At 29.0% G+C, this 20710-nt stretch overlaps 6 protein-coding genes across 10 annotated transcripts; 2 read left to right on the top strand and 4 right to left on the bottom strand.

The window, feature by feature from the left end:
- Positions 1-23: 23 nt before the first annotated feature.
- On the bottom strand, positions 24-4137 carry LOC118068603 (importin-4-like). The gene is made up of 4 exons (XM_035086105.1): positions 3960-4137; positions 3770-3856; positions 689-3656; positions 24-621 (listed from the first exon to the last, which is right to left on the bottom strand). Exons 1-4 carry the CDS (start codon positions 4011-4013, stop codon positions 506-508), a joined length of 3225 nt encoding a protein of 1074 aa, XP_034941996.1. The 5' UTR covers positions 4014-4137; the 3' UTR covers positions 24-505.
- Positions 4138-4350: 213 nt separating this feature from the next.
- Positions 4351-6952, bottom strand: LOC118068562 (condensin complex subunit 2). Its single transcript, XM_035086039.1, has 3 exons — positions 6850-6952; positions 6573-6732; positions 4351-6499 (listed from the first exon to the last, which is right to left on the bottom strand). Exon 3 carries the CDS (start codon positions 6415-6417, stop codon positions 4429-4431), a length of 1989 nt encoding a protein of 662 aa, XP_034941930.1. The 5' UTR covers positions 6418-6499; positions 6573-6732; positions 6850-6952; the 3' UTR covers positions 4351-4428.
- Positions 6953-7465: 513 nt separating this feature from the next.
- On the bottom strand, positions 7466-10982 carry LOC118068525 (SET and MYND domain-containing protein 4-like). 2 transcript variants are annotated; one of them, XM_035085991.1, is made up of 5 exons: positions 10586-10982; positions 9164-10222; positions 8295-8560; positions 7876-8181; positions 7466-7789 (listed from the first exon to the last, which is right to left on the bottom strand). In XM_035085991.1, exons 2-5 carry the CDS (start codon positions 10218-10220, stop codon positions 7547-7549), a joined length of 1872 nt encoding a protein of 623 aa, XP_034941882.1. In that variant the 5' UTR covers positions 10221-10222; positions 10586-10982; the 3' UTR covers positions 7466-7546. The 2 variants fall into 2 exon arrangements, with proteins under 2 accessions (XP_034941882.1, XP_034941883.1); XM_035085992.1 differs by having other exon boundaries at positions 9164-10233.
- A 163-nt stretch (positions 10983-11145) lies between these two features.
- On the top strand, positions 11146-13878 carry dgt6 (dim gamma-tubulin 6). Its single transcript, XM_035085990.1, has 5 exons — positions 11146-11699; positions 11779-11923; positions 12090-12235; positions 12317-12519; positions 12606-13878. Exons 1-5 carry the CDS (start codon positions 11297-11299, stop codon positions 13758-13760), a joined length of 2052 nt encoding a protein of 683 aa, XP_034941881.1. The 5' UTR covers positions 11146-11296; the 3' UTR covers positions 13761-13878.
- A 106-nt stretch (positions 13879-13984) lies between these two features.
- LOC118068333 (ESF1 homolog) lies at positions 13985-18292 on the bottom strand. 4 transcript variants are annotated; one of them, XM_035085651.1, is made up of 3 exons: positions 18077-18292; positions 14220-16398; positions 13985-14150 (listed from the first exon to the last, which is right to left on the bottom strand). In XM_035085651.1, exons 2-3 carry the CDS (start codon positions 16392-16394, stop codon positions 14040-14042), a joined length of 2286 nt encoding a protein of 761 aa, XP_034941542.1. In that variant the 5' UTR covers positions 16395-16398; positions 18077-18292; the 3' UTR covers positions 13985-14039. The 4 variants fall into 4 exon arrangements, with proteins under 4 accessions (XP_034941542.1, XP_034941540.1, XP_034941543.1 ...); XM_035085649.1 differs by lacking the exon at positions 18077-18292 and adding an exon at positions 16523-17285; XM_035085652.1 differs by lacking the exon at positions 18077-18292 and adding an exon at positions 16511-17275.
- muskelin (muskelin 1) lies at positions 17430-20428 on the top strand. Its single transcript, XM_035085653.1, has 4 exons — positions 17430-17855; positions 18088-18157; positions 18234-18376; positions 18454-20428. The coding sequence occupies exons 1-4, from the start codon at positions 17755-17757 to the stop codon at positions 20402-20404; spliced, it is 2265 nt and encodes a 754-aa protein (XP_034941544.1). The 5' UTR covers positions 17430-17754; the 3' UTR covers positions 20405-20428.
- The last annotated feature ends 282 nt before the right edge of the window (positions 20429-20710 follow it).

Raw genomic sequence — 20710 nt, forward strand, 5'->3', positions numbered from 1 at the left:
GAATTTTATGTAAAAAGATTATATTTAAAAAACAAATTTTCATTTATTTTGCAATCATAGCACTATTACTAATTCAAGCGATGACATCTCTGTACTGAATCTTGACTAATGTAGAAAATAATATTCACATTAAACTTTATATTGTTCTAACATTCAGTTATTCTAATGCAATATAGTATTTTTATTAAAAATGTTTATCATACTATTTGATTAGTGTAAATATGCAAATGTAAAAATAATATTCAAAAAGGCACAAAATTGTAGAAAATCACTGTGTAAATTTTTATATATGGATGAAACAATTTTTCTTCATGAAATATTTCAATTACTTACAGCAATAACTGAATTTCAATATCACGACACCATTGATCTAGTGTTTAAGAAGATGGTGATTTTTAATCTGAATTTTCTTGATTAAAAAAATATGTTTTAATTTATTTTATAAATATTTGAAAATTGAAATGCATTTCATTAGATGTGCATCAAACAATATCCGCAATTATCTTTAACAAGATAGAATGTGCTGGAGTTCTGGTGTTAATTCCGAAAAAACAGTATGCCATTCGTTGGGAAAGTCTTGTTGAGCGGAATTAATAAATTCCGTAATTAAATTTTTCGTTTCTACAATGAAAAAAAATTTTAATTATTAATTCCAACGAATTATTATAATAAAAACTTAATAACGTACCTTCATCGGGAACATGTTTTTCATAAAGAATATTAATCGATATTTTTAATAAATTATAAATATGAGGTTTTATAACTTCATGTCCAAGCTTATAAAGAGTTAAAATACTTTTGAAAACAGACTTGTATTCTTCATAGTCTTGTTTGAGTGGCAATTGTTGTACAAAAACTGGAAACACGCGATCTACATCAGCTAATGAGTAATTAGTAATAATAAGTCTTGCAATAACTCCAACCATATTATCTCTAGGCCCGGCATGCTCTTCAGTGTGCAAAGCACCAGCAAGTAGTTGCAGTATTTCACTGTAATATGGATACATAGAATCTTTTCCCCAAAATGCTAATTCTCCAAGACCATAATAAGCATTATTCCTAACTTCAGGACAAGAATCTCTAATCATTTTTTTGAAGAGATTAAAAAGCAAAGGAACAAATGTAGAAGTCATATGTTTTAAACCTGATAAGCATTCTGCAAGTGTTCCAATGGCAAATGATTGTTGAGATTCTGACTTATTATCTTTCAATCTTTCTTTTAAATATGGCAAAATTGTTTGAAAGTAAATTGCAAACTCTTCAGGAGTTAAAATTTTACCAAAATTTGTGAAAACTTCTCCAGCGCACTCAACTAAAAGTTCATCCTGTTCTGCCTCATCATCATCGTCTGTTTCACCTACATCTTGACATTCAGCTTTACCACTCAAAATATCTGTAACACAATTTATTATTGCTTCTTTATGTCCTTGACCGACTAGAACACTTTCTTTAACATCTTTTAGCAATTCCGCAAGTGCTTCTAGCCCGGCAATAGCAAGTGTTGGTTCATTTTCAAGCCTTATAATTTCCGATAATTTTGGCACGAAAATGGCGAGTGCTTTAAGTGATGCTTGTTGTCCTTCATTTGTATTTATTTTAGAAAAATTGACACAAAACTGAGTTAAAGCATCAACAGAGACTCTCTTAATATTTTCGTGGGGATAATTCAATAATTTAAATGTTTCTTCAAAAGCCTTTTCCAAGTATGGAAGAAAAGACTCTTCAGTATGGAGAGCGATTTCACGTAATGCTAATATTGCTTCTTCTTTTTCCTCAATGAATGAATTAGATACTGTGTAGCACGCTACATTATCGTCTTCATCATCTTCATTATCTGTATGTTCTATGTCCTCTTCATCTAATTCATCACTTAAATCTTCATAAAACAGAAATGTTGAATCTTCATCTTCTTTTAAATGAGTTATAATCCCTTCGGAATTTTGAATACCCTGAAAAATAACTTCTAAAACTTTTGGTAGAACTGGAGCCATTTCCTTTTTTGTTATCGTCGCAATTGAAGCAAATAATCCATAAACAGCCTTACGAACATCTGGATCATCATTTTCACGAACGAGCTTAAGCCCTAAGTCTAGAGACTTACCAACCAAAGGAGCAAAATTTTTGCCCCCAACGGTTCTAGCAAGCACTCCAAGTGTATCAACTGATTGAAGTAGAATACTCATATTTTCATCATTCATTTCTGTCATGAAATATGAATCAAGTACTGCAATGATTCTTTCAAAGTAAGGATATATATGTTCTTGGCTTGCATTAGCTGTTGCTCCAATAGCACTGATTGTTAATTCTTTAACGGAAGTTGGTGCTTCGGTATTCAAAATTTCAAATAATCTCTCCATAAGTGTTGGAAGATACGGTAAAATGCCATCATTTAAATTCTCACAAAATGTTTCTAAAGCATAGAACATTCTTTCAATTGAAGGTGGTTCGCTTTTTTCTTTCTTTAAATGTATACACACTTGAGAAAGATATTCAAAAAGCACAGGTAAAAGTTCCTTAGCATATTGACTCATTTCAGGCTGAAGATATTCTGAAAATCGACCTAAAGCAAAAAGAGCCGCATTACGCACTATCGGCGATTCGTGCCTAATTCCTTCACAGGTACATTTAAGAAATATATCTAGATATTTGGTTCTGACATAATCCGAACATCCTTCTGATAACGCAGCTGCAGTTAAAAATGCTGCCTTTTTAGCACAAGGGTCTGAACCTTGAAGACTCGGTTCTATATGACGTATCAAAAGTGGTACCAATTTCTCTGGTTTCAGCCGTGTGGCCATTTCTACTAAGGTCACCACTGCACAAGCAATTGTAGTATTATCTACATCATCTCCACTAATATAAATCTCATCAGCTTCGTTATCTGGTGGACCAGACATGATCTCAAACAACGCATCAATAATCGGCTCAACAAGTTTATTCGCTACAATAGTTCGAGGCTTTACTTTTATTGTAGAATTGATTAATTCTATAGCTTTCATTTTTAATTCATCGCTTAAAAATTTATTCCTTGCAATTGGTAAACACATAGAAACAATGTTCTTTGCGTGAATAGAAACAGTGCTTGGAGCATGATCACATAATTCATCAAATAACTCCATTGCTTCTGTAGTTTTACTTTCATCTACTGGTACTAGAGCTTGAATTATATTTATTGCTAATGGTATTAAGTGATTGTAAGCATTGACCATCATTTGATTTCCTTCTACCAAGCATGAAAGATTCTGCATTGTTTTAACGATATAAAAAGCTGTAGGATTTCCTAGACTTTGGAGACTTCTGTATGTTTCATCCAGAAGAGTAATTAAGGCTTGTGCATGAGCTAGATAAACACTTGGTGCCACATCAGTCATTCGTGATAAAGTAAACATTGCTAATTCTTTTTCTACCATATTTGAGCTTGAAGCAAGCTGTTGAATTATTTGAAATATCTCTGGCCAGGAATTGTTCGGTAGTTCATATTTTACGATAATACCAATCAATTGAGCTATTGCATTTTTAACTATCTGTTCTGGATCGTTAACTAGTCCTTGAAGTAAAATTGATTTCAGTTCCATTTTAATATTTGGTGGCAATTTTGACCAATGGTCTCCTCTACTATATTTTTTTCGAAGAAGTACAGCAGCATATTGTCTGATCTATAAGTTTTTTATAAAGTATTATTGATTGAATCATATCAGATAATGTTAATAAAAGATGATAAACTACGATTTTAGTTGACATAATGATAAAAAAAAATTATGAATCTTACAGGTGTATTTGGGGATGAAACAATAAGTTGTCCTAGAGCTACGGTACTTTCAGGTTTTCGGAAAGCCTCTTTCAATTCTGCTGTTCCCTGAAAATATTGAACTAATAATAACGAATATCTCGAATGCCGGATAAGCACGTGTTTATCATATAATTATTTGCAAAATGTGATCATGATTTATGAAACTCACTTGCTGAATTACAGAATTATCTATTGAAAGTAGTTTATTAAGAATAATCTCCATTTTTATTGAATGCAGATGAAGTTAAATAATAGTATTCCAAAAATAATTGACAAAACACGAATTTTTAACGTTAGATTAGTTCACATCATCACCATATTTTTATGTGATGTAGTCATGAAGCCGTGTGCGTATAAATTTACTGCGCATATATTTCGCGCAGCGAAGAATAAAACAATTGCGATTTATTGCAGTGCTGCCACTATAAATTAATTAAATATAATTAATTATAATTTAATTTTAATATATGCATTTTTCAATAAAAAATCAAAGCATAAAGCGATTTATGTAATTAATAGAAGATATTTTATAAAAATTTTATTTATAAATGACAGTTAACTAATATAATTCTTTTTTTACACAAAAGAAATGAATTTGTATAATTAAAATATATTGTAATTCTTAATTATTTAATATTTTATATTTGATCTTGTTGTATTGTTAAATCCGAATAGTTATCATTTCCTAATATTTTCAAACATTTTTCATTTGCAAGATGTAGAAGAGATACAAAGGCAATAGGAAAACTCAACTCTTCTGCATCATTTTTGTTAAGTTTATCTGGAAGACTTTCAAAAACTTTTGCAAAACTTTTTTCTCCCTTTACCCCAGGATTATCTTGATTTGTAATATCAATATTTTCATCATTATTTTGCTCAATAGTTTCTAAGTTTTTCCAGATGCACTTTTTCAATTTAAACATATCAAGTTTTTTGGCTCTCTGAGAGTAAGGAATAAAAATTTTCTGTGTCAATTTTGGAGCTTCTATTAAATTCATACCAACAAAACCACTATTTGTCTCAGGATTATAATCATCTGTTTGATCATCATTAGCAGCAATATCATCAGTATGAATGCTAGGACAATAATTAGATATATCGTTTACATTATTATAATTATATCCCTCTGCAGCATCATCTAAATTGGTAGCATTTGCATCTGTTTTATCTAATAATCGAATAATATAATCTGGTCTGTAATAAAGTTTACACATATCCGTAAATTTATCATTAGAAGTTTCTTTTTGAAGAATTAATTTTTCTTCGAGCCACGAATATTTAAGAGTAGATGATCTTAATTGTGAATTACCCTTCTTAAACTTATTGCCAAGTTTTTCAATTTCTTCAATTGAATACTGTAATGTGAAGTCTTTCTTTTTCTTTTTAGAATTTTGAGTATAAGCTTCACCAATTTTGCTTGAACCAAAATTTTTTGCAAGGTTTTTTATCTTCCAGTGAGACGGTCCAACCCATCGAATGTTCAACGATTGATCAAACATTGAATATTCAAGACCTTGAGCAGGAATTTTATCAAGAATATTTTCAATTGTTGCTACCATTACAGGACCTGCAGGTTCTGATTCACATGCCACTTGGCGTTCATCACCATCGTCATCCATTACAAAGTAATTCGTGCCATCATCATGTTCAGCATCTGGAGGTAAGCTAGCGTCTAAGTCAAATGCTAAATTTTCGTTATCTGAAGCTCGTTCTTGAGAATGAGTCGGATTGCTGTCTTGATCAGATGAATAATCGAGAAATTCGAAAGTAGAAAAAATAGGATTCATTTCTTTATTAGCATCAGGATGAACTGGAGGCCACGTAATTCTAACTTCTGAATCTTTATTCTTTTTTTCAACAATAGAATCATCAATAAGAATATCATGATAAACATGAAGAAATAAGCTTTGAGTCGAATGTTGTGGAAGCATAAATTGATGCAACATTGAAGAAACTTGACAATCAGTTTCTCCAAACATTATTGGATCTAAACTAACAGAATCTTTTTTACCTTGCAAGGCTTCTATCGTTGTAAACATTTCTTTATTTACATTTTTCTTTTTCTTCTTTTTCTGTTGCTGGCTTAAAACATCTGATCCCTCCTCACCATTTAAAACATTTTCTTCTGTACTCGTATTATCTGGTTTAGTATCATTAGGATCTAAGTTCCCTGCCATGTTTAAAATTTTTTGATGAAGACCTTCAACCCTTAAAGCATAGATTTTAGCACTAATGTCCAATCCCATAGCAGCCATTTGTAAATTTCCCATCTCTTGTTGTTTATTTTTTACCATCCACGACATAAAATCTATCATATTTAAACTAAATGCATTTTTTGTGTTTATTTTGTTTTGTGTACTCAATTTAATACATTCCGCTATTCCTTCTGCAATTTGTGGAGTTGTCATGTTCATTACAACTCCAAAATTTAAAGAATGCCGACGATTTGATGATTGAACAGTTGGTGTTGGTTCTTTTGACTCCAAACGAAGTCGTACGCGTTCTGCTTCATCATCATTAACATTAAGGTCAATATTTGGTTGTCTGATTCCAATACTTGATCGACGTCGTAAAGGACTGCTTACATTTTCTGTAAGAACATGTCCAAGACTCTTTCGCCTATCCATTTTAATGTCCTTTGTAAATCAATAAAATAATTTCTTTAAAAACGAGATAGTTTTAAAGTTTAAAATAAATGATTATCAACTCCTAAAAATAAAAATGTTATAGTAAGTTGAAATAAATGTTCTGAAATGATTTGTTTATGAGTTGAATAACTTACAAATGATTAATGAGAAATTTTCAACCATTTTTTCTAAATCAATTTTCATTAAACGAAGTAGACAATATAATTCCTTAAGCTCTTCATAAGCTTGTTTTAAAACTTCTAGCTTCTCAATGTCTTCAATATTTGCTGGAACAAATTCTGCAGAACTACTTCCCTAGAAAAATCAAAAGATGCTAATCATTAATAAATCTTTATAAAATAAAATAAATTGAATTTAATAAAAAAATAATTAAGATACAGTTTTAAAAATTATGAAGATGTATTTACTTACCGAATCTGCCATGAAATAATGGAATATTTATAAAATTATATTATCAATTTCAACTTGATGGTGATTTACTGTTGACATCTGATGCTTGCAACGGACCGTTTTTGAATAACAAACATGAACGAAATTGAATAGAAACGAAACTTACGTTCAGAAATGTCACTAATGATTTTTACGGTATTTCTGTGAACTATGAAGTTGTCACGTCGGTATAGCAGTAAATTTCTGGAAGTCATCTCATTTGAAAAGTTTGGTAGCGTAAGCATTTTGCTTTTTGTAATAAAAGCTAATAGAGAATTGTACAGCACGTAAAAAAATTTTAATAATGTAAATTTGGGTCTCTAAGTTTTTACTGAAGTAATAAATATTTTATAAAAACATATATTTTTATTAAATTCAATTGTCCATCCAAATACTGTACAAACGTTTTAATACTTCCCAATGATATTAAACGTTCTCATTTTTTTTCAAATGAAAAACATTATAACTATGGTATAATTAATCAAATATAATGTAATTAACATAAATAAATAAAGGATCGTTATAGCGCAGATTGCTGAGAAATCATACAACTAAAATAAAATTATTTTATTTTTAATTGAATAATCTACGTATTTTTTTTAATCGAAAAACATTCGCAAGATTGTATCTACATCGAATATTAAATGATATGTAATAATAATTCTTTGCATAGTAATTATTAACGACTTAGAGCATTATAAATTTTAGTTAAAGATATTTTTAATGTGTGGGTTTCTTGGCAGGGTTCATTTAAAAATACCCTATAAGAATTTAAGATTTCAAATAATGTTGACAAAATATTTTCAATGTTATTTGGTGATTTATCATCTATCATATCAAATGATAATGGGAATCTGTAGTTGTAACTCTCTTTTTTTATGATGTTCAGTTGATTCTTAATTGTAGGCGATAAAGGTAATTCCTGTCAAACAATCAAAATTAATTAATTAATAATATTTACAATCGTAGTATGATATGGATTTAAAGTAAAAGTTTAAAAATTCTTACACCGATTGGAAGCATATAAAAATCAGGACCCCAATCATTTTTACATGCTTCACAATTACACAAAAATTTATGAGTCCGTAAAAGTTTTTCTCTTCTTACATAAGTTGGCCATTCTGTGTATCCAATTCCATAATTTAAAAAAATTTGTTGACCTGCTTTTATCGTATCAAAAGCAATAATTGCATTCATATCACCGGATGTATATAGATATCCATTAGGATCACAACTATGGTTAAAGAGACTTTGAAAAGATATTAATTGGCCTCCTTTAGCAAAATTTTTACCTTCATCATCATTTGAAAAAATCTTTACAATGAAAAAAATTAAGTTACATTAATCGACCGAGAAAATTATTTAAAAATTACTGTATTAGCAAATAAATTGTAAAGACTCAAAAAATTTTTCCAAAATATACTTACTCCTGTTGCATTTGTTAATATGATTTCAAAATGTCTAAAGATCAATCCACCCATAAATAATGCCGATTGGTTATGAAGAAGAGCTTTGAAATCATAGATTTTTCTCCCAAATATTTCTGTTGCTGACGCGAGATAGTACAGAAGACATGCACATCTCAAAGTATGTTCGAATTGATATTGAGTTTCTGATCTTCTCATTAATGTACCAACACTTGCGTATTTTGTGTCGTTAAATACTCCTTCACTAAAAGATTTTGTTATTGGATCTATGTAAAAAATTATAAAAAAATTAATTTAGAATATTTAAGTTATTTTTTTTATACGGAAAGAATATTATATTATTTTTTTCTACGGATTTTAATGAAATTTTACTATGGGATGTAGTAATGTCGAATCAGTTTGAACTTGTAATCCTTTATACTGTGGCCTATAGTAAAATCTCTCAAGGGAAAAATTTTCCAGTGACCTGAGCTTCAAAATACTATAAACTACAGTAAAAAGTCTAATATTGGGCCAGTTTGGACTTGAATTTGATTATAAGTTTTTAAATGGATTATTTTTTTTTAATTAATAATGAATGTTTTATCCACGTTTAAAATATTTTTAAGAAAAATAAAAATGCATGAAGAAAAGTGTGTTCTGTTGTAAGACTTTTTACTGTAGTGGATAATACTTTCAGGCTCAGGTCAATGAGAAATTTGGCTCATCATGACCAAAGTGTCTTTTAAATTTTTTTTTTTAATTTATTAAAACTTTGGAGATAGTTCGCTAGTACTACAAATCTATAGTAATTTTTCATGTAATAATTTTTCCGTGAAATTAATATATTTACATCAATAATAAAAATAAAAAATAATAATCATTTTCACCCGTTAATCCATCAAGTATTCCAATTTTCGTTTTGAGGCCATTAATTGATTTCATTTCTTTAAAAGCTTTAATTGTTATTCTCAAAGCCATCACATCAACTGGTAAAATAATATTAGCTGCAAGAGAAGTTACTATCGAACATTCAAGATCATGATAATCTTGCCAAGCTTTGTCTCGACAAACTTCGCTACAAAAAACAATATTCACACAATGGGCACAAGGTACTGCAGTCCAAGCTCTTTTTGAACAATTCCAACAGTAAGAATACAAATGTTGTGTCGCCAGAACAGCAACATATGATTTATGAACCATAATTGGTTCGCCAGCGTCTATATCTCGTGTAGCAACAATGTGTCTACCAAATTCTTCAGAGTATTTTATAGCGATACCATCTGAAACTCGTAAAATCTTGGAATTGCCACAAGGCGTTTTTGGTAAAAATTTTCTATCATCCCATTTTTTCGCGGGAGGATCCAATGGTTTTTTTAGTATTCTTAATAAATCTAATGACTCTTGAAGCCTTGGACGACTTATAGGATCTGCTAAACCCACATAGTTCTGAGCATTTTGTATAGCTTCAGTAACTTCTGGACGCATTGATGGATCAATTCCTAGTAAATTTTTTGCCCGGCGTATGAATAGTGCAGCTTTTAGTTTATCGGGATATCTAAGTTGAAGAGTTCTATTGATATCTTTTAAAGAATCTTCATAATATTTGGCATTGCACAGTAAGGCAGATCGATTAGCATAGGCTAAACCTAATTCTTTTGAACCGACTGGTGCAAATGCAATAGCTTCAGTATAAGTTTCAAGTACTTTTTTGAAAGATACATTTTTAGCCATCATAGTATTTGCTTCACTAATTTTATCTTTCGCTTTCAAAGCATCTTTCGACTGATGAGTGATTTTAGGAAACCTTGAATTTTGAATCAAATACTCTACAGCAAATTTTATTTTTTCTGTATCGTTTTTGCGAATAAAATTATCTAAAATAGCTTCTTTCTGCGTCTCATTTTTGTGAAATTTTAATGAAGCTATTTGTAATACTTCTTCCATACCTGAAATATTACTAATAAATAATTATCATTTAAAACAGTTAAAGTAAGTAAGTAAGTAACAGTTAAAGTAAGTATTAACATTAAAACAGTTTTAGAAATAAAAATTTTTTTGTGTATACAAACAAACTGTGTAACCAAGATGAATAAATCCCAGTCCTATATATTAATAAATTACGAGAATGGTATAGTAAATTATTGTTGAATCAAATATAAACACTTTGATAACTAATTCTAAGAAAGAGAATACATGATACTAACACATAATTACACGATAATTTTGATAGAAGAGAAGAACTTTTACACTTAAAGAAAATTAAAAGTACATTTGAAATTATAATATTTAAAAAATGTTATATTACTTACTTAAATCCCTAAATTCGTCTTTATTCTGTAAAACAAAGATGTATCGTCGTTATTTGTTATCAGATGTCTTGCGTTCAAATATGCTTTTATATTGTCACAAGGAAAGATTAATTATTGTACAACACTATTATTTTAAAGACATTAATTACTGTATACTGAATATTTTTAAACAGTTATTTAATTTGTCAATACGCTAAGAATCATTAAGAAATTGGAATTACTTTTCAGATAAAAAATGTAAACACTAAAATCAAAAGCTGTTAACAGAACATGTGTAATGCGCATTTACTGAAAATTGGTTCTTTGCGCAGTACACTTCGGGCGGGAAAGATTATTTATCCAAAATTTATTTAAATACTTTTTTTATGTTTTTTTTCAGAATTGTTAACTTTATGATTTTTATAAGAATTACTTAAAACTAAATGCACTAAATATGCATTTTTTTAGAAAATTATAAAACTAATTATAAGACATTCAATTATTATCTTATACCGACTGTGTGTATTATCGTGAAGTTAGTAATGAAAAGCCGGTATGTGTCATGTTGCAGTAAGTAATTGAAGTGGTAGGAAATACTCTTTGGTTAGTTCCATAATGTACTTCATGGTATACATTCATTTAAATAAGTTTAACTGTTAAAATTAATCGACAGTAATTCTAAGAAATATTAATAAAAGCTTTTTAGTATTATTATTTTAAGATTAATAAAATATGAATACTCCAGATTCAGTTATAAGTAAAAGATTTTACAAGATCGTATATACTCTCACACAAGGCGTAACACCAGCTAAAGATTTTGAAAAACATTTCAAAGAAGGAATATTTGACAAACCAAATACCGTAGGATTTATTCATGTTTCTTATTATTTGTTAAATATATATGATGAAGAACATTTTAAAAATAATGTTGAATGGCCATTATTTGATAAAAAAACAGAAGTTAAATATCGCAATAATGTCAAAGACTTTTTGGTCATCGTGTCTGATGAAAATAAAGATTTGGAGTTTCCTTTAATATTAACATCTCATTTAGTAACTGCTGGCGGAAGAAAATTCATTAATATAATGTATAAATTATCGGAAGCTGTTTTAAGAAAATTTTTACGAAAGTCAGGTAACCAAAAAAATTGATTTATCATTAGAGAGATAAGCCAATTTGAGAATTTATTATAAATCTTTAAAAAATTTTAAAGGTATAGTTCCTCTTGCGAAACCTAAATCTTCACATCCAGTAGCAAATGTATTATTGAAAAATACAATTGCTAAAAATGCAGTTTGTCTGAAAGATTATGCTGCAGTGGTTAATCGAGTCGAACTTCAAGCGAAGGAATTTTCTGAGTAAATATAATTATTTAAAAATTTGAAAAAAATCATTATTTTATTAAATTTGCAATAATAATATGCTTGTAGATTTTTTCAAATCTTTATTTAGATTTATTTATCATATGTAATCGATTAGAAAAATAGGTCGTTTGATTTGTTTTATTACTTTATTTTTCTTTAGAAAGGCTATAGAATCTATTGAAGTAGCACAAAAAAATTTATTGGAAGAACGACAAAATCTATTACAAACGATTAATAGTGTAAATTCAAATAGTCAAGATTTTAAAAAACAATTATCACAAACTAATGATAGTGAAGTAATAGAAGGCAAGTATTGTAGATATTATAAAATTGCTTGGATTTGTTTTAATGTTCAACATCATTACTTATTTTATATATTTCATTTAGATTGGAATTTCAATGTAAATAAAATGCTGGAGGAATTCTCACAAAAAGTGAATCGAATAAAAAAAATAAAAAAACGAAGTGGAGAAATAAAAAATTTAGTAGAAACTTCATGCTCAAATTGTAGGAGAATATTGAGTGGCAAAGATTTACCTCTAATAGATATTACATGTTTAATAGATAAATTATTAGACCCAAATGTTCAGGTAACTAAAATTAATTATCATTTGATCTAACAATAAAAATTCACTTTACTCATTAATTGTTTAAATATTGTAACTTCATATTCTAGGTTGCTTTGAGTAATTTATATCAAGGAGGAAAATTACACTTGAATAATCTGTTCATTATATTAGCTTCTGTATTAAATTATTATCGAATCAATGCTAAACATCTCAATTCTCCACATTTATCAATAGCTAATGATCAAGTTTTAGCAAGTACAGAGGATTTGAAATTACTGTTTACAACTATCAACACAATGAAGAACAAAACAATAGAATTATCCAACGAATTGGCGAAAGTTATAACTTTATTTCAACCTTCACACAATTCAATTCATTTTCATTTAGATAATGAAATTTTCCATAGTGATGTTTTAAAATCTTCTCCAGTAATTCAATTGAAAAATTACGAACCTAATAAGGATGATATTTTTGAAAGGTTACAGCTTACACCTGTTGAACATCCTCAAAAAGAATTGCTTTTAAAATATTCAAAGTATAATGACTACATTCGTTCTAATCTGATGCTAGAGCGTTCCAAATTAACAATTACACGAATAAATTTCGACGAAACTTTACCATCAACAAGCAGGGAAGAATCGATGAATATTAGTCGACGTACAGTATTAACACAGTCACCACATTCCATAGAAGCTCGTATAGGGTCGAAAATGGCTGATTTAGTCAGAAGACGACGAGGAGGCCTCAAATTATTAGGTAACCAGTGGAGAACGAGTTCTCTTGCTAGTGAAAATTACAGCATGTATGAACAACGCCCTTACAATTCGTTTGTAAATTCAGTTAATAATAGTTTAGAATTATCTACACCTCCAAAAAATTCATCAATCAATTTATCCTTATCTGAAAATTTATTGGGAATTAAAAGTATCGGCAATCCAGTATTCAATTCTACAGTCTCTAGTTTGAAAACTATTGTTGAATCAACAACTGAAATCAAGCCTGTTAAAGAGCCAATAAATTTGGAGGAGCCTGAAAAAACAACTGTTGAACAATTAAATGGTTTAGAACTATTATGTACAGATAAAGAAATTAACAATATCGACGAAATTGACGTACAAGATTTAAATGATACGAAAAAACGGAAAGACAGAAGTAATCGAAGATTTTCTATAAGTGATATTATGGAAAGATATAAAAAAATTCGTGATCAATCTATTTGTTTCCCTAAAACGAATTTTGATTCTGATGATTTTACTGCATAAACATAAAATGTAAAAAAAAAATTTGATTAATTTGTTTTTATCAATTAAGAAATTTTTGTATTGCGATGATTTAAATATTATTTTAATATCGAATGAATAAATTTATTTATGCATTTAAACGGAGAAACAATTTGTAAAAAATATGTAACTGTTGGTTTTTATTTGTTTGGTGTATTACCTTTAAATATTTTTCTTTTGTATTCAATAAATTTTCTACTTTTTTAAAAAACGTTTAATATTATTTTTATATACAAAATGTATCGATTAATTATTAAATTACTATTTTATAGGTTTTAATATATTCTTAGTATTTTTCTTCACCATTTTTACAAGGGCTGCAATATCATCCTTTGTTGCTTCATCTTTTTTCAATTGTTTTGTGGGTAAATCCTAAAAAATAATTTGAATCAATATAATAACATTCAACAATCTAAGTAAAATATGAAATAATATGTGTACCTTGTCTTCATTTTGGTTAGCTCGTCTCTTAAACTTTTCATTGATTAAAGCTTCGGTTCCCTTAGTTTTCCTATAATGAGGGTCAGCAGGATCAACGTTGAAGTAATGTGAATAAAAAAGTGCAGAAAATCTAGGATCATTCACATTAACTTCAAAGTTATCTTCAACTACTTCTTTCACTTGCTTTTTCTTTTTCTTACTCAGTCTTTTCTTTTTAGATTTTGTAAGCATTTGATTTTCTTCAATCTTATTCATATCAAAATGATGTTTCCCATCATCCTCATCCAACATCAATAACTCTAATTCTGATTTCTTCTGTATCTTTTCTTCATCGTCAGAATCATGATTGATCTTTTTACTTTTAATTTTTTTATTTTTTTGCTTCATATTTTTCATTTCTTCTGCAAAGTATGGATCATTCATGTCTACATCTGAAGGAATAGAATCTTCACTATCAGACTCTTCTTCATTAGAAGACTCTCCATTTATATCGGATTGTTTCGTTTTCTTTTTTTCTTCCAATTTAGCTTTTTTCTTTTCTTTTCGTTTCTCCAAAAATTGTTCAAAAGGTGTTAAATTTTCTTTCTTTTTCATTCTTTCTTTAACTAATTTTTCGGTCTTTTCTTTTATTCCCAATCCCCAAGTAAATTCTAACTCAACTTCTTTCTTCTTTTTTTCTTCCTCTTTTTCTTCGATTGATTTTAGTAAAGATTTATATTTTTCAATAGGATCTGAATGTTCTTTTACTTGAACATTAGAATTTGCCTCACTTTTTTCGTGAACATCAATTTCATCAACATCTGATTCATCACTGGTTCCACTTGCAAGATAAGCTTGAATATCACTATCGTCAACATCATCAATTTTTCCGGAATTTAATTTTTGAGTTATTTCTTTTCTTTCTGGTTTAGTTTCATCCCAAGTAAGTTCAACTTTAACTTGTTGCAGAGCAGTTGTTGTAAACGATCTTGGCTGATATTTAGTAACTTCAGGTAATTTACTACAAACCTCTTTAGGTTCATGATCAAATTCCATATCGTTAGGAATAAATCGTAAATCTAACTTGGTAGCAGTTGATTCATATTCTATCCCATCACACTCCGTGTATACTTTATTTGCACTTTCTTCAGAATCAAAAGCTACAACTGCATAGTAATACTTCAGTCTATTTAGTTGGTACTGTCTCATTTTTTCTCTATGAAACTGTGATCCTTCTTCATTTTCACTATTATTTTCATCATGATCATTACTGTGGGTATCATTATCAGATTCTTCTTCTGTTTTATTATCTACTAATTCAATAGGACCTTTAATTTCTTCTTCTTTCATTCGTTTTAAACCATATTCCGATGGATAAATTGTAACAGAGTGTATTAAACCTCCTGGAGGTAGAAAAGAATTCAGCAAAACCATTAAATCTACTGCACGAATTCTATCCCAATCCATATTACAAACTGCTAAACGTGATGTAACTTCTTCGGTTGTGTCAGCATCTTTATCCAGTTCTCCCCAATTGTGTTCAATATCTTCATCATTCTCGTCTTCTGATGATTCTTCATCAGAGGAACTGTCAGAGAATAATGTTCCTTCTCCTCTTGCATAATCAATAGTTAAGTCTTTAAGTTTTTTCTTTATGTTAGGATTTATGGTACTTTGTTCATTTTTTCGTCGTAAATTTAATTGCTTTTCATTTTCATTTAATTCAAGAGCGGTAGAAATTGATTTACAATCACTTGAAGTATGAGATTCATCCAAATCATTTCTAATATCATCCTCACCAATATGTATGTTCTTATTTGTCTCATCACTATCACTATCATCATCATCAGTAATATTTTTATCTTTAGGTTTAGTTTTTTGTTTTGATGAATTTGTAATTTTATTTTTTTTAGTTTTCTTGCTTGTTCTTATTTTTTCATTTTGTTTAATTTCATCTTCGTCACTATCATCTTCATTACTTGATAAATCGTAGTACTTTTTTAAATTTTCTGTAGATGTTTGACTGATTGGTCTTCCACGTTTATCTATTGTATATTTTACAGTAAACTTTTCATCTTTGAACATAGACTGAAATCTTTTATCTATTTTTACTTTCCTTTCATTTTTAGGAATCTTTCTAAATTTTGGATCCTTTGGAACATGTGCGAAACGTGGATCTTTCAATATTTCATCCATTTTTCTAAAACAGTAAATAGATAATGTTGATTATTATTCATATTTTTAATTGCCATCAAATATTATCTTATTGAATAATTTACATTTTTTGATTTGACAACAAAAATAAACAATACTTTGATTTTCACCTAGCATGCACGATCATAAACATAACCTTAAAATCAAAGAGAATAGGCAGACATGTATATAACATATGTAGAGGTTCAGTCCTTTTTCTTTGGTTTAAACAAAGAATACTGTCTTACGTAGAAGTCCAGAAATGGCTCTTCCGTGTCGCCTGGAATTTTTAGTTGGCACTCTGACCACAAGATGTCTGTAGTATACAATTTGTTAGTTTGTTACATTTTTTAAAATTAGATTTATACATCTTCGTTCTGAAGAAAACAACTAGTTTTGTCTACTTTGGAGTACCTTTACGTGATTTTGAAATTTTTTAGAGGATTTTCTCAATTCAATCCTCATTTAAAAGAGTTCAGGTACTTGATTACCCTAATTTTCGGCCTTTATTCTATCTTAGATTTTATTGCACTCTTTAAGGTTGAAGTGACTTGTCAGTGTTACTCTCGATCATTAATTTTAAATATTTTATTGTTTCTACATTTTGGACACCTAAGTGTTCCAGGTATTAAATAAATTTTATTGCACTCCGAAGAGTTCAAGAGCCCGAAAGTTTGAGAATTTCATAGAATTATATAGTCGATAGTTGCTGGTCTCTCTTCTCTGCTATAAGACAGCATTCTTTGATTTAAATATTTCTATTATAGAGAGCACTTTAATCTGATTCTTCTTTAAAAAGCAGTAAAATCCAAATTTTTTGAATAAACAACATTTGATTAATTTTCTATTTCTTTTAGAAAAAAACTTTGAAACCATTCAAATTTTTACAATAAATAGATCAAAATTCAATTTTATAAGTAATTATATTTTTAAACTCTATTTTTGTATGGTCTGAATTGAAAGGCAAGTAATCTAGAATTTTACAATATCGACAGAGAAATACTCGAAGAAACTGTGGTATTTTCACTTCAGTGGCAGTTCTGAAAAAATCTCTTTATTCTCACTTTCGCGAATATTTATTATTTATAATATCAGTCATTATTTATATAATTTATATCAAGTATTACGTTAACCATATCCATTTTTTTACTTTAACTGATTAACTTAACCAATATAATATATTTTTAATAAACAAGTAGTTTAATTCTTAAAATACTGGAGTTTTCGTACTGATATACTTTGTAGGTCAATAAAAAAAAAACTCATCGAACATCTTGTGAGCCAAAAAAAATAATATTATTACAACCAACAACAAGTATAAATATTTTGCTCTAAACGGTTATGGTTATGTCATTTGTATAATATGGCGTCTTCCGATTATATACCTGACGATGAAATTAAATGGAAAACTTTGGAGTACAGAATATACAAGTGTTCCAGCTATTCACCTTCTTATTTACCAGAGTAATACATTTTTGAAATATAATACGCACACTTCAATAATCTTGTCACTTCTTTATTTATTTTATTATACAATGAACTCAGTTGTTCTACTGTCTTAATGTTTTCTGTTACAATAATTTAACAATCAGTTCAACATGTTTGCATTACGTTTAATTGATGGAAAATATTTTTTATTCAATACGAAAAATTTTCAGATTTTAAAATTATATTGTTTAACTTACCCTTATTGCAGAAATATACTCGTTGATAAACCTCAAGATCAATCTTCTCGCTGGTCTCCAGATCATGATCACTATCCACAGGTAAATTATTTATACTAATTTGGAGATTGTTTTAAATATAACTGTATACTATAAAAAATTGATATCATTTTTTCAGTACTTGATCCTCAAACTTCCACGTCCATCAATTGTTAAATATATAACATTTGGAAAATTTGAAAAAACTCATGTATGTAACATGAAAAAATTCCTCATTTTCGGTGGAATGGAGTGTGATAACATGACGGAATTATTGAAAGGGTAAGAAATTGGTTGAAATTATTGGCTGAATATTGAAATTAAATACATTATTTAATCATTCAATCCATGCTTTTTAGAGGACTGAAAAATGATTCAATACCAGAAACATTTGAAATAAAACATAAAATAGGTGTTGATCAAACGATATACTATCCCGTAAGGTTTATAAAAATAATGCCCATTCAATCATGGGGTCCAAGCTTCAACTTCAGCATTTGGTATGTGCGTCTTACTGGAAATGATGATCCTGCAATTATAAAACCTTGTATTACATGGGTAAATCAGTACCTCCAAAATGAGATATTAAGACTGTGTATGAAGCACTTTCGCCGTATAAAGCAACCTGACATTTTTCAAACGCTTCGAAAAGTATCAAATGTAAAACTTGAAGATCAGCGGCTATCAGTTTTGTATGATATTTTAGTGAATAAAGGAGATTATGTAGAAGTTGAGAAATTCATCACGGAAGCAGTATCATCCGGGCTTTTAGATGACTACACAAACAGTCAACCTTATCGAGCTGTGTGGACTAAAGTAACGTGTGAAGATCCAAAACCAGGAATGCGAGGAGGTCATCAAATGGTCTTAGATGCATCAGCAGAAACTTTGTATCTCTTTGGAGGATGGAATGGTAATCAAGATTTATCAGATCTTTGGTCTTACAATATTAGCACAGGTAAATGGACTTTAATATGCAAAGATTCTGAAGATGTTGGAGGACCAAGTGCTCGGTCTTGCCATAAAATGTGCCTTGATCCTGAACGACGACAATTGTTCATATTGGGAAGATACTTAGATACTCAATATCGCTGTCCCGAGAATCTAAAGAGTGATTTCTATGTTTATGATATTGAATCAAATAAATGGACTCAAATATCTGAAGACACTAGTGCTGTAGGAGGTCCAAAATTAATTTTTGATCATCAAATGTGTATAGATGTCACCGAACGAATGATTTATGTATTTGGCGGACGTATAATAGCACCTTCTGGTGGTGTTGAAGAACACGGTATGTCACTAAGTCCAGTAGAACCTGTTTTTTCAGGTCTTTATTCTTATCATATTCCCACAAATACTTGGAAACTTTTAGCCTGTGATATTGCACGACCGAGTCCGATGAATGTGCCAACAATACGATCGAGAGTCGGACATTCAATGTTGTTTTATCCTCTTGACCGAAAGTTGTATATTTTTGCTGGTCAGAGAAGTAAAGAATATCTTAATGATTTCTTTACTTATGAAGTTGATACCAATAAAATTGAGCACATAAGTTTGACTGATTTTGGAAATGAAGAATCTAATCATATTCCTGCAGCAGGTTATACTCAAAGAGCTACTATAGATTCGATGCTTAGTGAAATGTACGTTTTATCAAGCTTGAGTAAAAATAAAGATAAACGAGATGAAAATGTTCAGAATTCATTTTGGGTTTATAAAATAGAGAAGAATTCATGGACTTGTGTTTATCGGAATGAGAACATGGGAGAAAAATACTGGAGTAAGATGCAAGATTTCGAACCTTGTCCACGTTTCGCTCATCAATTAGTTTATGATAATATCAAAAAAGTTCATTATCTTTTCGGTGGGAACCCTGGACGTTCTTATCTTCCTAAATTACGACTTGATGATTTTTGGCAGCTTAAATTATGTAAACCTACACAAGAACAAATACTCAAACGATGTAAACTTCTCATCAGAAAGTACAAATTTAAAGAGCTTGCTTTAAATAATAGCATCGAGGCTCTTGAATATTTACAAAAAGATATTTCAGAAATAATTGATCATAATGATGTTAAACAAACGAAAAATTTTCAATTACTAACGTCTGTTTTATTCTGTGAACAAGATTTATTAATGCGTAATTTAAAAGATTCTGAAGAATGTAATGCATCAGATCAAAATAAGTCTGATATATTAATGAAAGAATTTCATCAACGTCGTACCGAGCTTTTTGATAAATTAATGAAATTTTTTCCTGAAAAATTGACCCAACCCCGTGCTAATTTAACTGATTTACTTCTTTTGTGATACTATCATGAGTAGATTGTTAAAAAAAACACTAATTGAAAAAAACCGTCGCTATTTCTCCATAAATAACGTACTAAAAATAGCCGGTTTTTATAATTAAATTTTATTCATGTATTTTTATTTTTGTATTCTTAGATTGTTGATTTATTTGTTCAATTATTTTATCATGACCATGATTACTATTAGTGTAAAATTTTTGCTTAAAATCATTATCAAATGACAATTGGTCTTGGAATCAAGTCAAAGAAACTAGTCGCAATAATTTTAAGATCTTTTTAAAAACCATTATTGATTGAATTTACCATA

The sequence above is a fragment of the Chelonus insularis genome, unplaced genomic scaffold (assembly GCF_013357705.1).
Source record: "Chelonus insularis isolate UGA/USDA-ARS -01 unplaced genomic scaffold, ASM1335770v1 contig_3_pilon, whole genome shotgun sequence".
NCBI lineage: Eukaryota > Metazoa > Arthropoda > Insecta > Hymenoptera > Braconidae > Chelonus > Chelonus insularis.